Source organism: Hypomesus transpacificus, chromosome 22, assembly GCF_021917145.1.
Source record: "Hypomesus transpacificus isolate Combined female chromosome 22, fHypTra1, whole genome shotgun sequence".
In the NCBI taxonomy this organism is placed as follows: domain Eukaryota; kingdom Metazoa; phylum Chordata; class Actinopteri; order Osmeriformes; family Osmeridae; genus Hypomesus; species Hypomesus transpacificus.
The window spans coordinates 7,691,945-7,719,767 of record NC_061081.1 but is presented as its reverse complement, the minus strand read 5'-3'; the positions used below and the strand labels follow the sequence as shown (position 1 = coordinate 7,719,767).

Genomic DNA, 27,823 nt, shown 5'->3' with positions numbered 1-27,823 from the left:
ACGCCCCATAAATCATTAAGGGGTTAAGGCTTCGTGATATAGTAAAAAAAAATCCCCAACTTTCTAATCTTTAGAAATTATCAGGCGGTAGGAGGAGCCGATAGAGGGCTGAGCTCAGTTGTGAATGTGATACTCACTTGAGTCAGCAGCCCCGTGCGTCCTATCCAATCATTTAAGCTCTCCAATCGTCTCGTATAATTGCGTCTAGAAGCCCATAGTGGGGTACAGGTGTTCGGAGGTTACCGCTCTAGAGGAGATGATCTTTCAACGAAACGGGTCACCTCTTCTGATATCAGTGTTCTTTATGTTCTGCTCACAGGGCTTGTTTTGGTCTTACCGTGAAGAGCATGATGCCACTGACAGGTATGAGCGTACTGATTTATTACTTTGAATACACGTTTACTTTCCGGCTATAGACGAGAAAGTGTATTCGATTAAGTCATGCAATTATTTTACAGTGAAGTTTGTTCAGAAAACAAGATCGCCACAACAAAATATCCTTGCCTCAAATCATCTGGAGAGGTGACAACATGCTACAGGTAGGAAGGATTTTCGAATCAAAACTTAAACGTGAAATTATGTTTACTATAGGTCTACGTCGATATGGGTACCATGAATGGACTAACTTGCACAATGAAACATGTCATTGAGACTTTAAATGTTTGACCACAATATACATAGGTAAAGATTGCATATTTTCCAACCTGAATTGCCCTCTCTTCAAAATAAGCACATACAACTCCACAGTCGTTCCTAATGGGTGGATGATGTGAACAGGTCATCTGTGTTTCTATGACTACTGAGCTAGATCTGAGACCTACAATGCTTCTTTATTCGTTGAAGGTCTGGCAAAGCTCAGCTCATCCTTACAGGCAAGAGCAGACACAGACAGCCCTTACAGCACCACTTTAAAGCCTGTCTGATCGCCCTATGTCTTACATAATTGTTTATGCTCTTTAAGTGATTAGGTTGCTTATGGTTAGCCTATTGGCTCTTGTCTATTGTTTTATTCATAGAAGACAGATGTGGTGGTAGAGGGGGAACAACATTTTGCATAGCTTTGCAATCCACTCCCCAAATGGATTGTACAAGTTAACACATGACTGGCTCTGTATTACACTGTTGTTGTGTAATGGCAGTAGGTCTTATCAGCATCATTGTAAAGAGTGCTTCAGCGCTTGTCCCTGGGATGTACTTTCCTAATTATGCATTGCGGCATCTAAATGTTCAGTTTGGTCCTTGGTTTTGTTTGGTAATGTGTGATTTCATCCTTGTTGAGGTATGCTGTGCAAGTGTTTCCAGTGAGGACAGAGCCTCAGTTTATCATTTCCAACTGTTGGCAACAGTAGTTTTTGGTTGAATTTACAATTTGACCCTTCAAGCAAAAAACTTGACCCTGTAAGACAAATATAAAAAGAATGTTGTTTGTTTGGATCCTCTCTATGGAAACAAATACAGAGCTTTGTATGTTAGTAAAATCTCATTGGCTTACTTAATGAAACATTATATGGTGTAACCTAATGCAAATGAGGACTGAATAGTTAAATATGATGACTGGAGAGTGTGGTCCCTCACATACCTGTCCGTCACAGACACAACAATGGAGAAATAGGAGGTCTTTTCTATATCTCTTCTTGGTTGACGAGAGATTACACACAAGGCAGTGATTACATAGAGTTGATTTATTGCATACACCAGCTAGCTGCTAGCCTGCTACTCCAGGGTTCATAGGAGATGCTAAGCTGAGCCAGGGTTGCACTAACAGACCATTTCCATTCCAGCACCGCAACCGTCACACATAATTGACATGTGGCATATGTAATTGTTGCTTTGTTATTCTCCAAAATATTTGATGTGGTCTTAGGCAAGTTGTCCCCTCTTCCCACAGCCATTCACCTCTTCCTCTCGAATGCTTCATAGCCCTGGCATTCCTGGTTAAATCAGTTGACCTGAACGGAACTAAAGGACACATAATCTTCAATCTGATAAATAACGTCAAAACATTTGTACCCCCTGTGAGGCAAGATAGCCATAATACAGACACACACACTCACTCCTGTTATACACATCTCTCTGGCATTTTGATGGTATCCCACAATTGTTGGTATTTTTCATCTTCGTGAAAAGAGACAAGTGTTTTGATGTTATTTTGTCTCTGCACAATGTCCTCACCTTGCCAATAGTCCTTTATTCATCCACAAAAATGGGCCTCAGGGTTGGCAATTAAACTTGACCCTGAGTTGCATTATCTTACTGTTAAACCATAGGGATTAAATCCCCTTTGCCGATCCCATCTCCTGGCCACTTACTAAATTCTGCTCTGCTTTTTGTGTAAATTGCAATTATATCTGTTACTGTGGGCATTTTGGATTAATATCAGGCCATTCTGGGTTTCTGGGCTGTGACATTCTAGGCTTGTTCCCATCTCAACGTCAGTCATTAAGAGGGAGAGAGATGGAGCTCTGTGATTGCTGTAGTTGGCTGTCAGCTGTCATTTTTCCAGCATCTGGAATGACAAACTATCTTTTTGTGGCCCATCCTGAGGGCTGAGTAGATCCACCCCCTAGTGTTCACCTTCTGATTCATTCCTTGTTAGCTGGGTTTGAGGTTTTTGAATTTCACTGTGAATGTTCTCTGCATTGTTAACTGACTGCTGTGCAACAAAAAACGTGAATATAAAGACTGTGCCATGTGTTGATAAAGCATGAGTTTCACAAGATAATGACATTTTTGCTGACTCCACAGGAAGTACAGTCAACCCCAGTATGCATTTTCTTTGTGCAGTGTAGAATGGTCTCCTGTGGGTTTTGTAAATATCTAGAATTGTTCTACAGTTTCTGAAGAAACTCTTGTATAAAGTTTCACATTCAAAGTAGCCATGCATGTCTCATCAGTTGATTATTTTACCATCAAACTAAAGAGCTCTCTGTTTATTGCACTTATGAGTGTAACGGAAATATTAGGCAATTTACAATGATTAATATGTGTCACCGACATCTAGTCCAGATGTTTTTTATTAGTGGAAATCTAATCATTAGGCAAGCACTTGATGTATGTTACTGAAAGAGCTGTCATCTCTGTTGTAAAAGACCAGTCAGTGGAACTCCATGGAATTGAGCATTGAGCAATACATGACATGGTAGAGCAGTATTCTCAAAAGTGGCATTGATGTAACAGGAAATGTCTGTCGATGTGAGTGTGTGTGTTTCACTTTACTTAACGTTTCACCCCACGAGACCCAATGGCAAAGCGGTGATAAATTCGCTACACGTTGCATTCTATTCTAAACAAAATCGTTAAGATGAATGTTGCACCAGGGGCTCTTGTTTTCCAAAAACAATGAAGTACCTGAGTGAATAAAGAAGCTACACTAAAAAAGCTACACTAAAATCTCAGGTGTTATGTAATGTCTATTAATGGTCATTCCTTTACAACAAAAAAATCCTAGATCTCCATGTGTGAATAGGGAATAGGGAGCATGGAACACATTCTTAACGTTTCCCAACATCTAGAGGGAAACAACATTTTATAAAATTAGGCTCTTGATGGTATCTAAGATCAAATTGTTGCCAAAAATGTTTAAAATGAAAACCTGCCTTGGTTTTTACGTTTAAACATTTATGTTCAAATTGCCTTATAAAATAGTGACATAAAAGCATTATAAGTTTTTGCAAATGGTTTTTAAGCATATCTTGCTTACTAATACCCTAACATCATGAACTCCAGCTGCTAAGACTGTCCAATATCTCCTTCTATTTATAAAATATTAGCTGTAATCATTAAAACCAAAAGACTGTTCCAGGAGAAATTACATGTTGGAATCTGGCTGTTGTCACTGGAGACTTATGAACTAAACCTCTCCCATTGTGTTCTGTTCAACAGTTCAACTTTCAAGTCCATGCTAGTGAGGCTATGATGTGATCTCTCCACAGAGTTTAAGGGATGTTAATTATATATTTCAAGTAGGTTTTTGGGGAGTCCTTTAGTGGTGTCTCCCAAACAGCTGAAAGGCCATTCAAGTGAGGTCATAAGCTAGAGAGGTTAGCTGCTGTGTGATGGGAACGATCTCAGCTGTCACATTGAAGTGCTCCTGTTTACCAAAAAGTGAACATGTAGATAAAGTTGTCAACTGAAGTCATTATCCTCACTGTTATTGTTACCCGTCAAGATTACCAAAGGGCGTTACGGGAGACACATGCCCAGTTAATCATTGTTGTATTTTACTGGTCTGTACTTGTTATGGTGCTAAACTTCCCAAAAATCCACTATCTCCTCTGTCCTGTCCTTGATGGATTCTAAATCATTTTCGTCAGTGAAACCCAACTGTTCAAGAAAGCATAAGACTTTTATTTTATTACCAGATAATGGTAAACAGTGGTGAAGGTTTGGCCAGAATATTATTCAGCACTTTCAGAAGAAACAACCCATGCAGGCCAGCTGAAGGCTTCCATACCCTTCCCTGAAAAACAGTGAGGAGATTTGTGTTGGGGTGAGTTATGTTGGTGAGTGCAGGGGAGGACGTGTTGTTTGTGTTTAGCAGCATTCCTCAATGAGTTATGTGTAGCTCCAGAAACACTGTTTGTTCTATGGAGTTTGCTACCCCCCCCTCCTCCTACCCTTTGTTTCCTGTTGAAGACACCTCACTTTGACTTACAGTAAACCAATGTGTGATGAAATATAGTATATACAGCAGGAGTAGAGACATATCGTTCATGTGGAATTAATGTGCTCAAAGTGCAGTTAGTAGTTACTGTCAAAATGTTGCTGGAAGTGAGCTGAATGACATTAGTCTGATCTCTTTCTTTTCTCTTTCTTTGTTCTTTTTTCCCGCTCTCTCTCTTTTTTTAACAGTGTTCTTTCCATGTGTTAATCGTATCCTTTCCAAGCAAAAATGAGTGACAACTTCTTCCAGCCAGTTGCTTGCATTAAAACACAGAAAACCATACATTTCCATTAGTTTTTCCTATGGTACAGCAGCTAGATCTAAAACATCTATCACGAAGCACACCTCATTTAGACTCATGATAACTTGAATCACTTACAGATACAGAAATAACTTGACTCTAAGTTACGTTACTCCCACAATGTATCTGTTTTTTGTTTTCCGATTAATAATAATGCAATATTTCTGCACTTTGGTGGCAGATGTGATGGTAATTTGGTAATTTGATTTGTTCATCTGTTTCAGTTTGACTACATATTGTAATACAGGACATGCCTTCCCAGAAAGGCCATTACTTCAAATAATTTGTAATGGTTTGGGATGCCTTAAGTGGTTTTATCTGAAATGCACTATAGTTAAAGTGGATTGGGAAATTACCTTTTATTTCCCAGTGCTGTATCAATCAGAATATATCAAACAAGAAGAAACATTTGGGACCAAGGACTGTTAATGAGGATGGATTTGCAAAGCTATTGCTAAACTGAGATGCATTTACCATTTAATGAAAATATTCTAAATAGGGAAACAATATATATAAATAATTCCAATAGTCCCCATACACATGTAGGAGCCCGCTGTGTTATCATTTCTAAAGATCTTGGTATAATAGAATCAGATACACTACTAAATCAACATCTTACACTGGTGTGCCACAATGTCCTTGTGTCTTAAAATTCCATTCTAAATTTGCATTATAGAACCCTAAATAACTGTATAGATTCTTGTTGAATAAAATGTATCCAATATGAATCAAATTGGAAGATTTATTTTGCTTCTGTGAAATGGCCCAAATAAATGTACTGATACACATTAAACCTTATTGAAAACTCATGTTGACATGTCAATTGTGTCTTCTAAATAATGAGACTATAATGAGACACTTTTATCCAAAGCGACTTTCAAGAGAGAGCTTTACAAAAGCGCCTAGGTCACTGATCATAACAACGAGGTAGCCCCAAACATTGCAAGCAGCCAAAACATGAAGCATACATTGTGAAAAACCAATTCAGTGCCAAAGGGAAGAACCATAAGAGCAGGCAGTTAAACAAGTTACAATTAAACAACATGAAACTCAAAAAGTGCAAGTACAATTTAAACAGCATGAAACCCAAAAAGTGCAAGAGTGTACCTGTAGAGGAACAATCAAAAGTAAAATATTTCACAGCGAGTACAGTGAGAACTTTCAGAGATCCAAGCCTATTTAGAGAAATACAACCCTTTGGACAGTCTGTCTGCAGTCTCCGGCCTTGCCATGACCTGTCATTGTCCTGTCATGGTGCACAGTGAACCATCCTGTGGTTATGCTACGGGCATGCTACAGTTGTGCTAGCACATGGTCGCTAATCTCTAAAGCAGAGGTTGTGGTTGTGTGGCCTGCCCCTACTCTCTCATTTGATAAAAACACAGTGTTTGTTCTACGGATCTTGCTGCAAGAGAGAATGGCTCTTGTTATCTTAGTACGGCATGTAAGCCTCATCAAAACACTTGGATGTGGTAAAACTGAAACTGGCATTTAAATGTTACTTTTGTAATGTTAAATGTTTTTTATTGTTCATTATTGTTCCTCAACCTGGGGCCCACTGTTAATTTATTCTCACATTAGTGAAAAAGCGTAAGATGACAACTCTTAAGTCCTGCAGGACAGCAGCAAGCCAAAGGAAATGTTCCACACTGCTCCATTAAACATGGCCATACCAATCATTCTCTATTGCAAACAGCTGCCCCCTTCAAGATTAATAAAATAGTTTGGAACATAGGCTTCACATTTAGTGCTTTTTGGCATCACAAACGTCGCCCTCTGCCATTGTAATAATCCTGCAGGTATGCTTTTGAATTGTAATATATTGTCGGTTGTTTCCAGTACTTTGTAGTTACACCTCATTGCTGGGCTGTCTTGACACAGAGGTTCACCCTGACAGTCCAAACTGTTTTACTCAAAGGTGCAAACTCCTCTTTTGTCTTGGAGACCACAGTTAGGCCATTTAAGGGGACTGCACGTTATTGCATTTAATTTCTTCATGCCGAATCAAGTATAAAAGTTGGTATTATGATATTTAAATAATATTTAATATAATATAGTCCTCAGACAATCATGTCTTAGTAAAAAAAGAAAATCTAACCAGCTTCTTACAGTTTCTTCATGTTTGCTGGATTTTACGCTCCAAATGTTTTCCTTTAGGTTGAACCAAATGTTGACATAGGTTCACTTTTTAAAGAGGTCACTTCCCAAGTGAACACTTCTCATACACTCAACCCTTTCGTCATATGACTTCCTATATGAATAAGACTTTAAGTAAATAATATTATATTGACATCATGTGGACATAATGAGTAAATGATGGTATGTATCATTTGACAAGATGATAGAATGTGTTATTGATTAAGAACTCTATTTTTATGAATTCTGTATTTGTCAGGAATTTTTGTAATCTTTAATCAATCTTAAGATTCAAAAAGATGGAATTTGATAATGACAGCAAACCAGGAAAATCATAATATTTCTTCACACGGCATGCCTTTGATACTCCTTGCAGTATTTCAGCTGTGTAGACATCGAGGACACTAACAGTAATACAGTGTTTTAATCTGTAGAATCTGGTCTGTAGCCAGTAGGTTGTATGGTTCGAGTTATAGGAGGAAAGAGCCAAGAGGATACAATATGACTGGTGAAGTTACCCCTTGACAGCCACGTTCTCTACAATTTCCTGGGATGTCAGGATGAGACGCATCAGACAGAAGTCACTTGCTCCCTGCTGGGGGGATATTGTTGACATCCAGAGGTGAGTTAAGAAAAGACTGTGGGTTTGTCTGTGGGTGAGTGGTTTTGTTTCTCAATTTCAGCAGTGGAAAGCACCCTAGAGATAATGGATCACATATTTTCCTCCTGATCTAGGTTATAACCCGTCATGTTTTCAGACTTTAGAGGATGATAGGTGGTTTTTAGATCTTTTAGGCTGATAAAAGAAAAGCAAATTAAAAGAAAAAAACTCCTTTCCTCACTAGGTTCCCAAGCCCTTTGGTGGTCTTCGTATGTCTTCACATCGTTCTGAAATATTGAATGTCTTTTGAGTCCATTGCCTGCGGATATTGAGGTGGTAATGTAATGAATACCACAAATGAACTCTGTCTTTCTGTGAGACACGTATCACAGTTACCCACATTGACAATTATAGGCAATTCCTAATGTTTCCTCTGAGTCTAGCATGAATGATGTATGAGATAGGTATACAGGAATAAAGGCAAAGGGGCATGAATGAGAAAGGGTAGGCCTATGGAATTACAAGATTAAATGAAGCAGTACCTTTGTGCAAACTCTGTCTTGAGAGGGTGTTTTTTGGGATGAGGGGTCTTGCCCCGACAATTAAAACAATTTGGCTGTCTGAAGAAACTCTTGAGTACTAGGCCTCATTTAGCAATAGTTCTATACTGTGTTCAGATGGTGTATTATGAGCTGATATGCTCTTTCTCTTTGATTCATCATCGTGCTGTCTCTTGTAACTCTCACTTTTTCTTTATTTTTCTTTCTCTTTCTGTGTCTCTCCTTCTCTGGCTTACAGCTGCCTTGTTGTCTCTGTTAAACAGTGTTTAATACCGCCTTCCTCTGTGCTCTGGGGTCAGGGACTCAGCAGAATAGGGGCATACGGCCAGAGAAGCAGCAGGGTTCTGGAGCTTTCTCAGACAGCCCAATTGACTGCTTCACTCAAGGCTGGAAACGACACACTTCCTCCCCCACAGGCTGCCCACTCTGGGCTGTTTTTGGACTTCTTGGAAATACAGAATGAATGTAGAGAGAGGAGAAATGCAACGAGAATGTATTCACAAATCAATGTTTCAAAGCAATCAAGTCATTGGTGAACTGCTTCGGGTTTTACTGTACAACTTGTGTCTGTAATGGACTGTATCCAGCTGACTTAGTATGTGTAATATTAATTTCCAACATGATTCACCCTGCCCGGATGTCTGAAAACAGAGTAATTGTGTCGCAATAACAGACGATATAGCAGAGAAGTTAAACTACATTGTGGCAAATGTTTTTCTGAACAAATGAGAGTATCACATGCTGTCTTTACCTCCTGTCACCTGCTGAGTAATATTTTTTGTCAAGCAGATGATCCATCCAGGATGTGTTTTTTGATGTTGTTTTTTAAAGCATTTTTGATGACACAAGGTATTCAAGCATTCTTAGGTTCTCCTGCCCCAGAGTTAATGTCTTCCTTTAAACAGTATTCTCCAAGGACTTTGTGTTTGGACACAGCTACATCTTTCCAGCACAGACTGTCCTTTTTGATATACCGTTGTGTAGTTTTGACTTGCTGGTAATATTTTCTCCTCACATTATTTTAACTTTGTGATGATGGCCATGTCTCGTATACAACAAGATTTAGTTTGTTTTGACATCCAACTTATTATAGATCTCTGCTCTCAGTGACATCATGTGAATGTGCTTCCTGTCATAAGATGGTTAAATACAAGTGGTAATGTAAACACTGTGAGAATTGAAAAGAACTGGGATGTTTCTCTTATCATGAGCTGCTGCGAGGAGGCGGCCATGTTGACTGAATCTTTATGTCCTTGTGTTTGTCGTGTAAACTTAGTGTTTATGTCCTTGTGTTTGTCGTGTAAATTCCACTTTAGTGACCTGCTAAAGCTGGGTGCTTATCATCTGGCTCCTTTTCCTGGTACTTTATTTGATCAGTTTAGTATGACTGTGTAGTGTGTCATTGTGTGCATTTGATTGTTTAAATGAATATAAAAGTGTGTGTGGATGCAACAAGAACTAAGAAACCTCATGAATACAAATTATTCTCTCTCTCTAGTATATTGACCCCAAAAGAATATGTTGGTTTTGGACAGTTTTTGTTGTTGAGAACACAAAAACGGGACTTCCTGTTCCTGTCGGCCTCTTAGTCCTGCTTGTCACTATCGTCTCATCTGTTGAAGGCCCCAAAGCTCCAGTCATTCTAAAAGGCATTTCAACTCTTCAAAGGCATTGCTTTAGGAATTCCTTTGGATAGGAGGGAGCTCATTTAGTAATGTTTAATGAAGAGGTAAGCGGATGGTTTCATCCAAAGCAAGATTCAAACAGAAAGAGAGTAAAAGGTGAAGGATCCTAAGTGCTAGAGATATGATTGCACAGGCCTGTATAACATCTGACTGCTGGTTACAGGGAAATCAACGCAAGTGAAAGCATTGTTTTCACAAAGGAACACAATGGTTTCATAATACAAATATTATTGTGTAAATATGAGTTCAGATCTGCCTAGAGCACTGATACCTTCATGCTTAGAATTTAAAATCTGTTGACTTCCACCCCCCCCCCCCCCCCCCCCCCCCCCCCCCCCTGAAAAAAATATTGTTTTGTTGGGCGCAAATCCAAGTGTTTAAATGAAGCATTCTCACATCTATACCAAACTGATGGTAATCAGAACTGGAATCAGTTCTACACAGTCCAATAGCCACACTGAAATGGGTCCTCCTGCTCCATAGAGGATATTTAGCACTACATGCGTTTTTAATTGAGTCTCTCAAAGGAAACGTGGGGGGCGTAGAGAAAGAAAAGTCCAATCCATCTGGCCCTGTTTTGAGTTGAATGTTGAGCCATTGGTTGTGCTTTGTCAGTGTTCTTGATTATATATCAAAACCTACTAAGCATTCAGGCAGAGAGAAGTGTGTGTGTGTGCCTGCTAGGCTCCCAGACTGTATAGCCTCTGGCAGGATCCTGCATTAAGACATAAAAGACTAGTCTGGGGGAACTTGGATTGTTACGTTGTTACGGGAAAAAAAAACATCTGTCAGTGTGTTTGATACAATGTCTCTTAAAGTGACAGATAAGAAAGGCGAGGACGAAACAAAAACAAGCCGGCTCTGAGGGGACCTGCACAGCACCACATGGTCTCTCACAGCTGTCCTTGCTGAATGTGGCTGTGACCCACTTTGTTTTATAACCCAGTGTCTCAGAGAACTGTATGCAAGGAAAGGGATCATGCAGGCTAATCAGTCACTGAAGGTGGCATGAGGTTAAGTATCCGTAGCTGTCTCAGGGACATTGTGCGGCACTGGGCAGTTGCATGTGTACGTACCAACTTGTCCTGACTGACTTTGTGTGGTTGTTCTTGTGTTTGTGTGAGTGTGTGTGTGTTGCTCTGCATTGCAGAGCAGGCAAGTGTTTGTTTAGTGGGAGTCCTATGAATGTTTATGAGGTAATTAGAGTCCGTATAGCTAACTGGGGGTAACTGAGGTCAAGTTAATCTGTGTTGGTATTTCATGGGGCCCCAGAAATATGATACGGATGACTACAGAAAGTGAAATAACCTTGTATAAAAGAAAGCACAGGTGGAAAAGCACTCCCAAACTGTCTGTGAGTGACCTTGATCTCGCTGTCTTGGAACAGACGTGTGTGTGTGTGTGTGTGTGTGTGTGTGCACGTGTGAAATAAGTTCATTATGAGTAGTGTTACATGTTTGGTAAATATCATTTTTCACCTCTTAATCCTAGCTGATAGTTTTGCTTTTGTGCAGATTGGACAGTATAATGAGTGGGCCCTTTGTGGGCCGGAGCACAGTTTGAAAACAAAATTCCCTCCTTTAATATTGATTTATTCATGTAAGGAATCAAACAAACAATTTGATTGTCCCTGAGTCCAATCTCCCTGGATAGCAATATAGCGATCTACCGCTTAAAAAATCTAAATGGCTTGCAGGAAGGTGAGGTGTATTTTTAAGTAGGTTTGGGGATTTATCGATGCACCGTATTGACTGTACAGCTGAACAAAGAGACTGTCTTTTGAAATGCAGAGCTCAGTCATGTTCAGTTTCAGAGTTGGCACAGAATACAGAGGTCATTCAGAGCCTTTCAGAGGTCCAAAGGTTTACATACTGTGCCCAACCCCCACAACTGCATGGGTAAATGCCCCAAAATGTTAAACTGCTTTCCATGTCTAAAACATATTCTATTCCTTTTTTTAGGAGGTTACGGTATATATTTTTCATTTGTGCCGTTTGAACAGGTTTGCTCTCTAACCACCTCTCACTTTACAATATGTGATGGGTCAGTGGAGTGGTTATTTCACTGTTAAAGCACAATGACCCTTGCAAATAATTTCTAGCTTGGTGCCAATCCCCATGAGTTCCTTTTCAGCATCTGGTGCTCTGAGGTGCCCGTATCACTGGTATATTGGTTCAGTGTTTTCACTGCTGCTCAGACACCTCCTTTCACCTTCACTGAGAACCTCAGTGTTTTAATCAAGCACCAGCAAAATACTGACAAATGTGAATCAGTAGATTTGGGGTGGAAATTATGTAATAAATAAAAACATTGCTTCTCTGTTTCTTTTTTTGTCCTATTGTATCTTGCATTTAGCCTGTGAAATAATCATATATTCTCTGGACTTTGATCGGAACATGATCAAACACCCTCTGTGTTGAGATTTGTGGTCCTCAAGAGTGGGCTCTTCATCCCACTCCCTCCCTTATCCCTTTGTCTGTGAGATATCCAACGATAGTTTATGTCAAACATATGCACACACACATACTAGTGTAACCCACATCCAATTCCCAGCCCAGACCTGGAGTGCCTCTCAAGTAGGGAACTGATCAGGCACTAAATCAGACACAGTCACAGGGGTAGCGGTGTTGAGAGGCGGCAGAGACTTATAATCAGATTGTTGCATGTTCACACCCCTTCTGGGAAACTGAAGAGCATTGAGGGAGGTCCTTGCTGCTCCCACTTGAGGCAGTGAAATGTCCAGCTGCATGTGTGGAGAGCACTTGAATGGGAAGTGTATGCACTGAATATACGGCTCCACAACTTAGGGGGAATGTCCATTTCAGCACTGTGATGATGCTATTGTATGAACACTGAAGAGCCAGTTGGCCAAATGTTAGATGAAACTGTGAGGCATTGTGTTGTTTGAAATATTACTGCATTTCCTCATGGATTAAGTTCAGATGGCACAGTTTTGCACAATCCATTTAATTCAAGCAAGCTAATCAGATCTGTAAGGCGGAATGAAAAAGGGCATACAGTACTGTGGATAACATCTTTATGGAACATTGCCCGGCCACATGCTGATTCATTGAATCAACAAATGGCAGCATCAAAAGATCATTACAATAGAAAGCAGAGCTGAACATGGGGCATTTCCAGACCACACAAAGTGAGGACTGACTGGGAGAGGGGGCACTTAAACAGCCTGCCATCCCCCCAACTCCCTCCCCTTTACACCTGATTCCAAGCCATAAACTGTTACAGAGCCCACCCGTTCTCTGCACCGGTGAATCATGAGAACATGCCGGCATTGCTGTGATGCAACAGTGCCATGGGATTTGCCTTTGAAGAGAAACACCTGGCATCACTTTACGGTTTTTACTGTTAGCTTGAGTCGGTATCGGTAGGCTACATTGTAGCTGTCAAACCTGCACTACAAGAATTGTCTGTCCATTTGTAGCATCACAAAATGTTGTGACAAAAACCTAGGCTTGTTTCATCAAACATCCTGCAATAGTTGCTTTCAGCTATGAAAAATTGATGCACAACTCTGGCAAGTTATGGCCAGACTATTCCCTGCAACATCCCTGCTGGAAGTAGCGGCAACCATAAGTAGTGAGGCTTTCCTCTCATGTGAACCCAACCAGCCAGGGAAAGCACATTGACCTGGCATCTCCTACTCTCTGGGCAAGCGAGTGTTGTGGATGTTGTAATCTCATCAGAAGAGATAATCCTCCAAACAGATCCGCTGAGAAGGCAGGGAAAAATTACATGGAATGTATCCAGTTATTATGATTTGAGGTCCTCTGTATTTTAACCAATATACTTATGGTGAGATCAGACTGTGGTCTTTTTAAACTGTCCAGAAGTGTTTTTTACGTACATTTGTCTTATCTTTCTTTCAGGAAAAAATGCTGCAAAGGCTTTAAGTTTGTGTTGGGCCAATGCATTCCTGAAGGTATGGAAATGTTCCAGAGCTGTTTGGATGGTTGTCTGCGGTTTTCAGTTCAGATTTATTTTGGAAGTGTTCTGTTTCCTTTTGTTCCATGGATTTTCCTTACTTGGCTGATACATCATTATATTGATGTTCTGTTGTTTTAACCTACAGAAAACAATAAGAAATGGAAGACAGTTTTTTTTGTTTTCACACTACTTTTGTATTTCATCTTATGTTTTGATTTCTGGGGGATTTCTTCTCTGTTAGCATATTGTTAAAAAATGTATATGCATGTTGTAAAAGCCACTTAGTTTCTGAATACTGTATGTTAATCGCTGCTCCAATTTAAATTCAGATGTTACTGTTATCAAGATACGAAGGGCATACTCTAACTGAAAATAAATCTGTAAGTTAATGAACATTGACTGAAGAAGTGATTTGAGAGGCCATTGAAATGTGACCCAATGGTTTTGCAGACTTTGATGTGTGCGCTGGCGCCCCCTGTGAACAGCAGTGCACAGACCACTTTGGCCGTATTGTGTGCACCTGTTACCCGGGTTACCGCTACGACCGAGAGCGTCACAGGAACCGAGATAAACCATATTGTCTGGGTGAGTTTGTTATAATGCTCCACAGGCGATAGAGTCAATGTTTCATATTTGATTCTAATAGAACAGAATACTTGACTTAAATAAATGGGAATATTATTCTGAGCGTTAAGACCCACCTCGACAAATCTATGCTTTGTTGAAAGCACTTCACATTTTAATAATGTAACTTAAACTGTTACCCATTATTGGTAGTTGGTAAAAGCAAAGGACTCATCATCAAGGACTCAGACAGTATCATGTGTAGTTGTTCTTTTTAAACAGCCTCCTCGCCAGAGGTCACAAAAGCACAACCAGCAAGCATGCCACTGTATTCTCTTTATCCTTTCCTCTCCCTTCTCTCGTTACACACCCTCAATGGTATAGACATCGACGAATGCGCCAGCAAAAATGAGACAATGTGCTCTCAGGTCTGTGTCAACTCTGTCGGGAGCTACAGGTGTGAGTGTGAGAACGGCTATTTCCTGGAGGAAGACAAGAAAACCTGCACCGTGGGGGAGAGAGGTGAGAACTTATTTTTAGTAGGCATTTCTTATTCTTTACCCTCCAGAAGGGACATTTGATTGAGATGAGGAGGACTCACCGCTGCGTGTGTACAGACACCTGGTAGTCATTACACGGGCAGCTCCTCCACTACTTGTCAAAATGATTCTTCCCCCCTCCATAAAAACACACAGCTCTGCCCATTTGGCTCGTAGATTGTTTTGATTTGCCTGATGCCTCTGAAGCAAACATTAGAAATGGACCAGAGAGGGGAAAAAGGGTTTGCAAGTAAATGAAGCAGTCAGAGGCTGGCAGCTGCCTCTCATGAGGTTATCTTACACTTCTCAGAGGCTGGTATGTTCAAGAGATAGCTTTGTGGAACACGACCATGGCCCGGTATGTGGCGTGCTGCCGAGGATAAGAACATGTAAGAACACACTCTCACCTGCAATGTGAAAGTTCCAACTTCCAACCTCTTTCTCTACCGTTTAGTCTGCTGCAGACGTAAAAGCAAAACAGTGCTATGTGGCATATTTTGGTTTGTGTATTAACAGTTTTGTCCACCCCTACCAACATATACACACAGCCTCTTACCGTCATTCTGATAATAAACCTTGAACCAAGAGGAACGGCTGGTCGCGAGGTTGTCCCCATAACTTGCCAGCCTCAATGCCACACGCAGGTCTGGTCTTGAGAATTGCTGCGTACTGTAGGTACATCAAGCTGAACTGTTAGGGGGAAGTCCTGCGACCCGTAGCTATTCAGTCGGCTCAATTCCCCTCCTACTCTCTGGCACATTTACTAGAACAGCTTCCTGCCTCCGTCTGCTGTGTTCAGTGACCCGTCACAACAGAGTCCGAGTGTTGACATGTTACAATGTTTAGCTACATCACACTTGTCACTCATTGCCAACACAGCCAGTTAGCTTTTTATGCTATTAATTCTTTAATTCTTAATGCCTTTTTTAGTTTGGACTCTTGTTACTCTTATCTGTGGAGTAAACACTACTGTTACTATAGTACAGTAAAGATTGCATGCATGTAAAATTGTCTCTCTTAAATAGAAGGTACACTGTGGAGGTGACATACAGAGAACATGGTGAGGTGACATACAGAGAACATGGTGAGGCAACTGTGAGGTGACATCCAGAGAACATGGTGAGGTAACTGTAGAGGTGACATACAGAGAACATGGTGAGGTAACTGTGAGGTGACATCCAGAGAACATGGTGAGGTAACTGTGAGGTGACATACAGAGAACATGGTGAGGTAACTGTGAGGTGACATCCAGAGAACATGGTGAGGTAACTGTAGAGGTGACATCCAGAGAACATGGTGAGGTAACTGTGAGGTGACATCCAGAGAACATGGTGAGGTAACTGTGAGGTGACATCCAGAGAACATGGTGAGGTAACTGTAGAGGTGACATCCAGAGAACATGGTGAGGTAACTGTGAGGTGACATACAGAGAACATGGTGAGGCAACTGTGAGGTGACATCCAGAGAACATGGTGAGGCAACTGTGAGGTGACATCCAGAGAACATGGTGAGGTAACTGTGAGGTGACATCCAGAGAACATGGTGAGGTAACTGTGAGGTGACATCCAGAGAACATGGTGAGGTAACTGTAGAGGTGACATCCAGAGAACATGGTGAGGTAACTGTGTTGTTCTGTGTATCCCAGCAGCTCGTCTCTTTGAGAAGTCGGACAACGTGATGAAGGTGGGAATGTGTTCGGCCACCTGCGAGGACTTCCACCAGATCAAGATGGCTGTTCTACAGCTCAAACAGAAGGTGCTGCTTACCACTGGGTGACAATGACAAACAGGAGCTGAAGAGCCCTGAGCAACAGGGCATCAATTTACAGACATCAAATGCTTACTCACATACTACTTTACTACTAGATATACTCAAATTGAGACTCTGGGGCTGGTGAACTGTGATCCTTTATCAGTCCTCTCATACCAGTCCCCATATATGATGCACCTGCAAAGGGCTCAGAGTGACTGTGGGCCAAATTGTTCATTTGCTTTGTTTATCATTAAGGGCTTATATTACCATACCTGCCAACAGCTCAGAAATAACACCAGGTCTCCTTTTACACATCCTCAGGGATGCATTACAGAGGTTTACTGGCCAATAAAAAAAGATTGAAATAATTTCAAATACTGGAGCTAGTTAGTGGTGAGACTTTGTCCATGGTATTAAAATTTGTCGGTAAGTCATATTAAAGTCTGCCATGTGGTGATATTGCCCTGTGGGTATTTGCAGCCTTTGCAGTCTGTGCCTATCTGAACACCAGTCTGTCAACGAGGAAACTCAACGCTCTTCCTGTAATACATGAAATATGATGATATATCACTTGCAGCTGTATGGTTACACACGCTTTTCTTGCTGGAAAAAAAGGGAACGGATTTTGAGCCAACAAAGCAATCGCGCTGAAAGGTAGTTCACTGCCCATGTTTGGCTACAAGTACCTTAGGTCTTTTAAGGGCCACAGAAGGGGGGTTGTTCATCTGAGCTGCCTCCTCCCTCCACCCTCCATGGAAAGGTTTGGAGGGAAATTGGAAAGAATGTTTTGTACCTCAGGTACAATATGATATCCCCTGCCATGTAAAACTTCCAGTCGATCCATATGGAAAACACATGTAAAATCTTCAACTGATTAGATTTATATAATTGATTTTTCTGAATAATAATTAACAATTGTATGCTCTGCTAAAGCAGACGAGTGTGCTACTCCTATGAAGGAGAACATTTATTTCAGAACATTTTCAAAAAGTTCTTTTGAAACATGACACCAATATTGTGCACTACACAACATTGTTTATAGTGTCTTTTTGTGTAAGTTATATAAATAAATATATTTATATAATTTATAAATAAATGTTCTTGATTGATTGTCTTAGAATTGTGGTTTTGAAATAAATTAAGTTGAAGGCCTGAAAAATATTAAACGATCGGTGCGTTAGCAGTTACATGGCTACAAGAGTAAAGAGAGCGAGCAAAATAGAGCTATGTCTGTGGTTTATGGAGCCAGCCCAATAGTAGACCTGATTATGTGACCTGCAGGGTCATTCAATCATATGACCCAAGCTCCACAATGGAACCCACCACTCTTTGTAAAAAATGTTGTAATGATTTAAATTGTGGTAGTAAGGAAGTCACCCCCACCTCATGCCCCAGAGAAGGTTTTATCCTGGGCCGGCTTTGCCTGGCTCACCTGAATTATTCACAGAGGTTTCCCTCTGCCCCATATGTCAGCTTTCCAGCTCCAATAAAAGGCCTATTGAGTTTCAAGTCTGGCAGGTTCCATTTGTAATTTGACAGACAGTGTTTTTCCTATGAGCTCTCTTCAAGTCTTCCCTCATGTGGCCTATGATTTGTGTAAATGTATTGTCATGTAATATACATCCAGTGACAAATACGTCCTTGAATGTTTTGTGAACAGCAATTTCCTCAGACAGACAGCCAAGATTGACACCTAAATTACTTTACAGCGTGTGTACTGTTTCTCTCCTTGTTCTGACATAACTTCCTGTTTCAGATGCTGCCCAATAATGCAGAAGTCCACAAGCAGATGACCAGTGAGAAGATGCACTCTTTCCTGCCCGGGCCTCCTGGACAGCCAGGACCTCCAGGTGAGGACCCCTATTGCTTATTGGGTCTCAGTATATTTTACTCACAATCAGGCAGTCAAGGTTCACTCAGCCAGGAGAGCTGTGGAAGCTGCCATGTGCTCCCTAGGTGAATCGGGAGATGCATGTTATTAATTGTGGGTTTGCCATTGGGTTTGACTTGGAAGTTGCATTGAATTTTTTTTTTTATCTCTCTCTCTCTATCACTCTTTCTCTGCCCTGTGCCACCAAGGTCCACAGGGGGTCCCAGGACCTACCGGCCAGTCGGGAACCCCAGGCCTAGTCGGACCCAGGGGATTGATGGGGCCTGTAGGACCGTCACCAGACCTTGGCAACATCAAACAGGGCCGACGTGGACCAATGGTCAGTCCCTACGATTATATCCTTGTGCACTGTCCTGCTGTACTACTGTTAGAGGACTATAGGGCGTTATTAGACTCTAACATGTTGTTTTATGACACTGTGTACCGTGAGTCAAGAAATTACATTATCAAGCATTTTCTTATCCTCCCTTTTCCTGCAAGTATTATATTCTCCACTATATCAAATTCATAGTACATTTTAGATCTGCTGAGCTACCATGTTTGTAGTAACAAAGCGCTACTTATGCTGTGTGTGTGTGTGTTTCTGCCTCGCCAGCTAGTGATGACCTCTCTGGGGATATCTGGGACACTGCAAGTCTCCTTCTCAGTCCATAGATCATGTGCTCCATGGTTGAGATTGACAAGAGGCGCGATTGATTCATGATCCTGGATGGGATTGGAGTGCCCCACTTGGCCCTTCATGTCACACAATAACTTCAAAAGGATAAATGCAACGTTAAATGTGTCCGACAGTGTCAGACACACTAAACACACCCACATACTTACACACACTCCTGTCATGCCCTTAGGGGCAGCTTACAGACCCCTGGAGTTGACAAATGTTAATGATAATAACAGGGAAATGGCAGAATGCCAGCGTTGTTTTCTTTGGCTCGTTCCATGTTGAGGTTCTTGCAAGTTGCCTTGTCTGTGAGTGTTGACCTTTCTTTTTTAATGTACCAGACCTGAGAAGCAACGTGTCAAAATCGCAGAGGGAAAATGTTTATTCATGGTGGGTTTGCAATGGCCTGTATTAATGCACCAGGCCTTTTGAAATGCTAGGCCTATCACCACCTCTGATACTTACTTATGTGCAGTGCGGTGCTAGCACATGAGCTCCATGAAAAGTGTTATTCCTGTGGAGGAACCATTTGGGTTTCTACTATGAGGGGTCTATAATCGCACTGTTCGCACCCTGACATTCTTCTGCTGATGGGCCTGAATGCATGTCTGTGAATGTGCATGAAGCCAAAGGGGAGGGCCCTTCCTGTCCCATAAGACTTCTTATTGGCCTTTGGGCATGTGTTTGGGCGTATCCCCGGGTCATGGGTGACATGTGAGGGGCGGTGTGAGTCTCTGAGTGCCCAGTGTGAATACGTTTGGGCCTAAAGATCTGTCCCACACCCTTTATGCGGTCGCCAGGCCTCTTTCATTATGGTCATAACTTCAGGATGAGATACAGCTCTTTGCCTTTTGTGTGTTGAAAGCACTGTAATGCTTTGGAATTAGGCCCAACATCAAGCCTTTCTAATCCTTGTTGAAGCTGTAAAATGAAATACAGTCACGATATCTGGGATTTTCTGTTTTTCAAACCTACCCTAATAATCTCTTGGTTAATGTACTTGAAGGATTGTGGTTGATATTGATACCTGTGTTGTGTTTTTGATCCTGTACAGGGCCCTCCAGGTGCCCCAGGAAAAGATGGTATGAAGGTGAGTGTAGACCTCCATATAATCCTTCTCATCTGCAACAGCTGTTCTTTAAAACCAATGCAGTTTGTTAGGGCATTGGACTGTGAGGCTTCAAAATGACAGTGAGCCACAAAATTCCCTATGCATCAGATGTAAATACTGCCCTCATCTGGTCTGAAGATGACACAACATGCAACCTAAAGATGAAAGGGTACATTGTGAGAAGATTTTTATGAAGCCATGTGCAGATGTTAAAACAAAACAACAAAAAAACATGATGTAAGTGCATTCAATTCTGCATTATATGCTTAACATTTGGATTTGGACAAGAACCAGGTTAAGTGGTTGGCTAATGCAGGCGTCATGACAGCCAAATTACCTCTTTGTGTGGTTATGATTTGGTGAGTAGCTACATCCCTAGCATTTAAGTTATAGTACACAAAGCATAGAGATTTGCGTTAGATCATTGCCTCACTACGATAGGTAATGTTGGCCGTAGTAGGACTGTAATAAACATGCCCAATCATTGCGTTTGGACCAAATACAATTATTGGATGACATTCGGACGTAATGCAATGATTGGATGGGATGCTTGTCTGTCTACCTAGCTCCCAGCAGTAGTCAGGCAGCGGGTTCATGTGTTTTGGGGGAGTGTCTTTGAAGGGAGGGGGTGGGGTATTTTGAGTTGCATGTGTTCATACCCAAGCCAAAATGGCTAGTTTCGAAGAACTAATCTACCCTACCTTTAACCAAGCTTAATTGGATCTTCTCAATGCATTGTGGCGTTCACTCATGTTCACTCAGTATGGCATCCTGTTTTCCCATGCTTGAATTACACAAAGAAACTCCTAGACCGGCCAGTGAAGTATTCTTATGTTTTTTGTACTGTAACTCATCTTAGCCAAATATTTGTTTTGTTTCCCCAGGGAGATCGTGGGGCTCCTGGACTTTCCGGACCACCAGTAAGACTCTATTTTGATGCCACTCACTGTATTATTTCTATAAGTATTATGTACTTCTAGTACTAGATACTAGTATGATATACAGTAAAGCAGTAAAACTCAAATAAGTAATCCCATGAAAGACATGAAAATAGCGTACCCTAAGTACAGCAAATACACAGTAACAAATTTTCTCAGTTTTGTCCAGGATGTTATAGAAGAAGAGAGAGCGATAATGAGTTGGGAAAAAAGATGGCGAGGGAAAGGGAGGCAAGGGGTGAAATCTGTCAAGAGATTAAAAAAATAAGGCCTTGTGAACTGCTTAAGTTTAGAGGTCAATGAACAAATAGGCACCCTCCCATTCCAGGAGGAGCCAGACCAGAGCCAACGATGAATGTTCCTTCAAAGCTTTTGAAGATGTTTTAGCCAATAGATCACACTAATGGTGACAGAGTTCAGAAAAAAACACTAAATACCAACTTGTTCCACACCTGTGTGTAATAACACTGGAATGCCCCTCTCTCTACTGATATCAGTTTTAATAAGGAATGACAGTTTGTCTTATTTAACGTATTACTACAACGTCAATACTGTGAAAAGGTCAATGTTGTGAAGTTAAATTGGTTAACTTGACCTACTTATGTATATGCTGTCATTTATTGGTGGCATAGCTGTCTATAGCCATTTCTGTGGAGGATTTTAATGTCATTTTTTAAGTCAGAAGACCTTCAAATGACTGTGGGATGAATCTTCTCTGACCCATGTGACCCAGGGCCCTCCCGGATCATTCGACTTCCTGTTGCTGCTAATGGCAGACATCCGTAACGACATCGCTGAGTTGCAGCGCAAAGTGTTGGGCAGGCAGATCCCCTCACCGGGGGAGGACTTCCCCATGGCCCCCCACAGCTGGGGGGATAACCAGGACACCCTGGAAGCTGGCTCTGGAGAGGACTACAATGACTCCACATCCCACAGAGGCAGGGCCAAGAGCAGTAGGAAGAGAAAGCCCACAAGGGACTTTACAGACTCTGAATGGACACCTTGAGAATGCTTGCATTTGCCGCTGGTGTAAATAATAAGTATTTTATTTAACATATATTTTTTGACCTCTCAGTTAGAATGTATTACTTTTTTTACCAAATGTTTATTTTTATAAACTGGATATTGTGTGATATTTATATGTTGGACTAACTTGACCATCTTCAGCAGTATTTTGTCCAAGTGGCAGCGCTATTCTTTATCAGATTAATTATCCCTGAAAACTCAATCAGTGAAGGTTCCATTCTCTAAAGAGTAAACATTTCTGTTGTAAGGGTACCGAATAGGACCGCAGTAGGATTATTATTGGTTTATATTTATTCTGTACGTCCAAACACTATTTTGGGATTATGTCTGGTTTCCATGGTTACAAAGGAAGTGGGCAGCACTGCTTTAAGGTTGAATAATTCAGTCAGAACACTCAAACCATTAATCATCAGAAAAACAGGAGTGCTACTCACGTTAAACTTCTTTATCGAAATATTAATTTAAAAAAAGCTTCTATTTCAACATTGGGAAATTATACTTTCCTCTTGGTGGTCTCCAAACTGTCTGATAATGCAAAATAGCATGTCGTCAATTAAAATTTAAAATAGAGATATAGATAGACTGAGACTCTGAAATACTTCCAGTTGTGTGGCCATAGTTCGTCTGGTTGGTTTAGCTTCACATGACCAAAGTACTATTGCCTATTATCTGTTCTTCTGACTGTTGTCTGTTTATAAGAAGTGTTCGATATAAGATATTACAATATAGGAAATAATGTGAAAATAAGAATCATAACTTGTATTTTTGGTATGTGATGTCATGATTGGAGAAACATTAAAACTTGGGCTTTGATACAATCAGGCCTCCAGGCTTACAACCTTCCAAGCTTAAGCATTCCTCATCTCTGTCAAACTATTCTCCCTTTCAGCTGCCACTTTTCTCTTCAGCTTTTTATCTCTCTCAAACTCACACATTATCATTGTTTCTCTGAGCATAGGGCATAGGTGCAATAAGTGTATTGATCACAAAAATGATGTATCATTCTAATTGAGGCTGAGGAGAGGTCTACCTCATTGACACAGATGAATGTGGGCTGGGGGATAACATTTTAAATGTTTACTGAGTGGTTCTTGGTATTTATTTCATTGACATGGACAGCTCCACACACAAGAATTCATGCTGACAAAAGGGTTCTTATAATATTTTAAAACACCTTCCTTCGAATTACAATGCTAATACTATACCTAACACTACAAATTGGTCACACAATATGACTTTTAGTGATATATAACTCTGAGTGGGTTTTGGTATACAAACCACGTTTGGATGATCAGGCATTCAGTAGAAGGCTTAATGTGTTTGAACAGTGTGTTAATTTGTTTCATATTTCCCCAGCTGAAAGTCATAAATCACATCTGACCAACTGTCTCAATCTATCACCCTGAGCTGACAGAGGTTAAAATAGCTGGATCTTTCTAACACATGGGAAAGGAATGGGTTAATCTTACATGAATGGAAATTTGATGAAGCTGCAACTTTGTGTCCGGTTCTGATGTTTTTTTTATGTAAAAGTTTTTTTTTATAGTTAGTCCTAAGAAATTTTTTATTAGTATTGTATTGGTCCATTGTAGAAACTTGTTTTTCATTAGAATTGTATAACTTTGAATAACTAATGTTATGTCATGTATTCCACAGGATGAAAACGTTTTTATACAAATGACAGGTATTCTAATCTAAGGTAGTGTTATCATTTCATATTCAAAACTGTATCCAGTTTACTGTGTTGTCTTGTGGCGTTCTCATCAAGATCTTTGGGAGACTGACTTTGTATTGTTGAGAAAGTCAATCAACTGATAGTAGCACTGATAGTATTTACTCTGCATGATTTACTTGGCACTCTCAGTTCTTCTTTATATCCACTAGGTGGCAGTGACTGATTAACAATAGTCCACATTAAGAAACCCTATTAATAATTTCCTCAAATACAAAATGCCAACTGCGAGAGATGCACAGTTGGGCACTCAACATGATAGACTGGATGTTCCTCACCTGTTGTCATGTGATTCACTGTGTACATGCATTGAAAAGAGAAAGCAAGAGAATGTGCCAGAATGAGCAACTTACCGTGATAACTCACATATATGCATATTATAGTAACGTTTTGGAAGTAGCACAATGGTTTGAGCGTTTGACTACAGATCAAAAGGTTTCAGGTTTGAATCCCCTAGTGATCTATATATTGCTTCGGAGAAAAGTTTCTGCTAAATGAACATGTCTTTATAGAAAAGGGAAGGTTATTATGGTGACAAGTTTCTGGGTTGTAATTTATATTTTTGGTACAACCAACTCTGAGAAAAACTGAAGTGAGTCATCAAAAGCATTCATTACATTTGAGAGAATAATTGCATAAGTCAATAAAATTGCACTGCTTAACTAACAAAAGCATGAGAAAAAAAAAAAAACGCGTACTGAACAACAACTAAAAACTGTCCTGTCTAAGTCAAAAGACAACAACATTCTACATGGCAATGTTGCTGCCAGGGCCTGTAAGAGTATTAGTTGTTTTTAGTATGTCATGATTTTAAATTTTTTTATCCTGTGACAATTCAACCATAGCACTGTTACAACAATCCCAGACCATGGGGTAAACTGTAAAGTTTCACACTTTATATTTAAGAAAACAACATGCATTTTAAGTTTTATTTACATTTATACTATAACTACAGAAATGTGTAATGGAAAGATTGTTAGGTTATTTGTATGAAATATTGAATACAAAAGACAATCTGAGAAGCTATTTCTGCTATTGTATACAGACATGTTTAGTCCAATGGACAAATGTCCAATGGACAAATTGTGTTAAAAACACGATTTGGCTTTGATGGGCAGTTGCAACATGGAGAGAATTGAGATCTCAATGTGTGAAGGTGTATGTAATTACATTGGGTAGATTCTACCACTTTAACACAGCCACTAACTTTCTCCATAACAACGGTGATGAGGATAATTAAGTCAGCTGATATGTATCCGAAGAGATCAGAGAAGCCATGTTTCGTACATTTTGATGTACCGCCCCAACGTAATTAAAGCAATGTTACAAATCAAACACTTACGGAGCTTGAGCTTCATTAAACACTACATTATTGTTTACATGTTGTTTATTTGTTCCACAATGAGGCCATGCTCAGATAAATGTTTCATAATTGAAAAGGGACCAAAATACAAGTTTCAAGCACGTCCCCGCTTGGATGGGGGTGAATTGGCAAGATATTTTTGCAAAATACCATCTGGAAGTAATTAATCGACAGTGTACAAGTGGTTTGCCTTAAAAGATTTCAATTTTTTTCTGAAGTGCTCCTTGTGCCTAATTATATCTTCCTGCCTGTCTCTCTCATTATTTAGAACTGTCCACAACAAAAATGTGAGACTGAGTCCCCCTGCCCCCCTTTCTTTCAAATCATTCAATTAATCCTTAATGGAAGAGAATGAATGAGTTACTGTCCTGGAAAAAAGACATTAATGAGGTAATTCTATTAGCACGACTGGTCCAGAATTGTTGGGAAAACGGGGGTACACAGAGAGAGAAAATTAGTGTTACTCTACGCACTAATTAACGCATTTAAAGTATTTAGCGCAGCCACCAAATTAACTGCCCCAAAAACTTTCATTGACGGAAAAAAAGAGATACATTGTTGCCCACCCAACATAATTACAGGACAGTGCAAATTCAGTTCTAATGAGGTGAAAGCCACCCTTTAACATGTCCCCATCCCCACCCCCACCCTATCCCCTCCCCCACACTTTTGAGAGCCTTCTCTTGTTGGCCCTAAGTTTAAGGAAGCATTGAGGGAGGGGGAAATAATAGGTTGTTGGGGCCCTGAGTGCTTTACACGCTGCACACAGGTAAAGGGTTGAATAGCTCCCCTTCTGGGACTCCTGGGAGGCCAGTCTTCCCAGCACACACTTGGCCCTGAAAAAAGGGGGTCCAGCAAGGAGGCTAGAGGTGAATGGACCAACGCTACAGCAAGGAGACCTGAATGACCAGTCGTTCTTTTGCTGTACCCCCCTTTCCTTTCTCGCCAACCCTACCACCCCACCCCAAACCCCCCTCCTCATCAAGTTATCTTTACTCAAGCTTTGTCTCCTCTAATTGGAGCTGATGAGGGACTAATTGGTAGCTTTTTTACAAAACCTAGTACTTAAGAAATGGCAAGCTGAGGAGGACAGCATGAGCAGAGTTAATGAGAGGCTTTGCACAAATAAAGGCTTTAAATGGGCCTTTTTCACAGAATGAGAGAAAAGGAAAGTTGAGGATATCCTTTTGTGTCCTGACATCTTTCACTTACGTGCAGGTATCTGAAAGGAAGATTCCACACGGTGGTCGGAGAAATGTTGAGCACTTGTGGGCATAAAGGAGTCTATTCTGTATTGTTGGGGGGCCTTCATTTAGTGTCTATAAATAATGAGAGAGGGCTTTTCCTCAAATGAATGTCCTTCAGTCCCCCACAATGACATCCCACTTTTCTCTGGCAACACTTGCCCATGTTGAACCACTCTGAGGTAAATGTTTTAGTTCCCATAAACAATAGTAAATACCATATTGCCCTTATGTTGCACTGCATTGTCATGGGCTAGGATATATTGTATGTGTGCAGACAAATAATCAAACCAGGGAATGAATGGGCCAACAACACAGTGGCATGCTCCCTTTGCTGTGTACAATACAATAAGACAAATACAAAAAGGATTTACAAGTATGATTGAAATTGGAAAACAGCTGATGGCAGTGGTCAGAGAGAGCCAGTTTGAGTTGTTGTAGCAGTAATCTTCACGGCAGGTTGCAGGACATGACATTTCCTTAGCATGCTGGCCACTAAGCCAATACTGTGTTTATGTGTTAATTGTTGGCCTTGTACTACTTGGGCACAAATAAACTCCATGAGGTGGCTTCATTTAGCTAAGCTGTGGTGTCACACTGAGAGGAGGAGAAAACTACTCTCTCTCTCCCCCTGCGGTTAAGGTACCTGAGTCCCTGTAGTGGCAAACATCTCATTGCACCTGTGCATGAGTGTTCCACCATACATATTGAACAAACAAATAAGAAAGAGCCATTTTGAAATCAGCAACAGTTCTTTTTACTTGTATGGTTGAAAAGGTCAATGCTGACTAAACTAAAGAAATTACAAATGCACTTTCTGATGAAAGCGGCAATGCAGCCTACCTTTGCTCTGATTTACTGGAGGTTTTGCTAAAGCTAGAGCCATATTATTCAGGCTTACTCAGCATCAGTAACACCTAAGGTAACCTTTAGTCAGACCCCTATTTAATTGGCTGGCCAAATATTTGTGCTGACTAATTTGTAATGTTATTCACAGTCTAAGTGATCCATTAGCTTCCTACTGGTCTCATTGTCTAGATCCAAAAGCACTATTTGCATTTCTATTGTCATGAAAATCATGCATTTCCTCTAAAGAGTGAGAATTAACTCT

General features: G+C 40.6%; 1 protein-coding gene across 7 annotated transcripts; it reads left to right on the top strand.

Annotated features, from left to right (window-relative positions):
- The first annotated feature begins 130 nt into the window (after nucleotides 1-130).
- ccbe1 (collagen and calcium binding EGF domains 1) lies at nucleotides 131-25,417 on the top strand. Of its 7 annotated transcripts, none has more exons than XR_006957946.1 (11): nucleotides 131-363; nucleotides 459-539; nucleotides 13,834-13,886; nucleotides 14,342-14,476; nucleotides 14,840-14,977; nucleotides 16,640-16,749; nucleotides 18,503-18,596; nucleotides 18,826-18,956; nucleotides 19,233-19,688; nucleotides 20,353-20,388; nucleotides 21,294-21,329. XR_006957946.1 is itself a non-coding variant. In XM_047045053.1 (11 exons), exons 1-11 carry the CDS (start codon nucleotides 257-259, stop codon nucleotides 22,351-22,353), a joined length of 1,191 nt encoding a protein of 396 aa, XP_046901009.1. In that variant the 5' UTR covers nucleotides 131-256; the 3' UTR covers nucleotides 22,354-25,417. The 7 variants fall into 7 exon arrangements, 6 of the variants coding, with proteins under 6 accessions (XP_046901009.1, XP_046901008.1, XP_046901013.1 ...); XM_047045053.1 differs by lacking the exon at nucleotides 19,233-19,688 and adding an exon at nucleotides 22,081-25,417 and having other exon boundaries at nucleotides 16,643-16,749; XM_047045052.1 differs by lacking the exon at nucleotides 19,233-19,688 and adding an exon at nucleotides 22,081-25,417.
- Nucleotides 25,418-27,823: the final 2,406 nt, after the last annotated feature.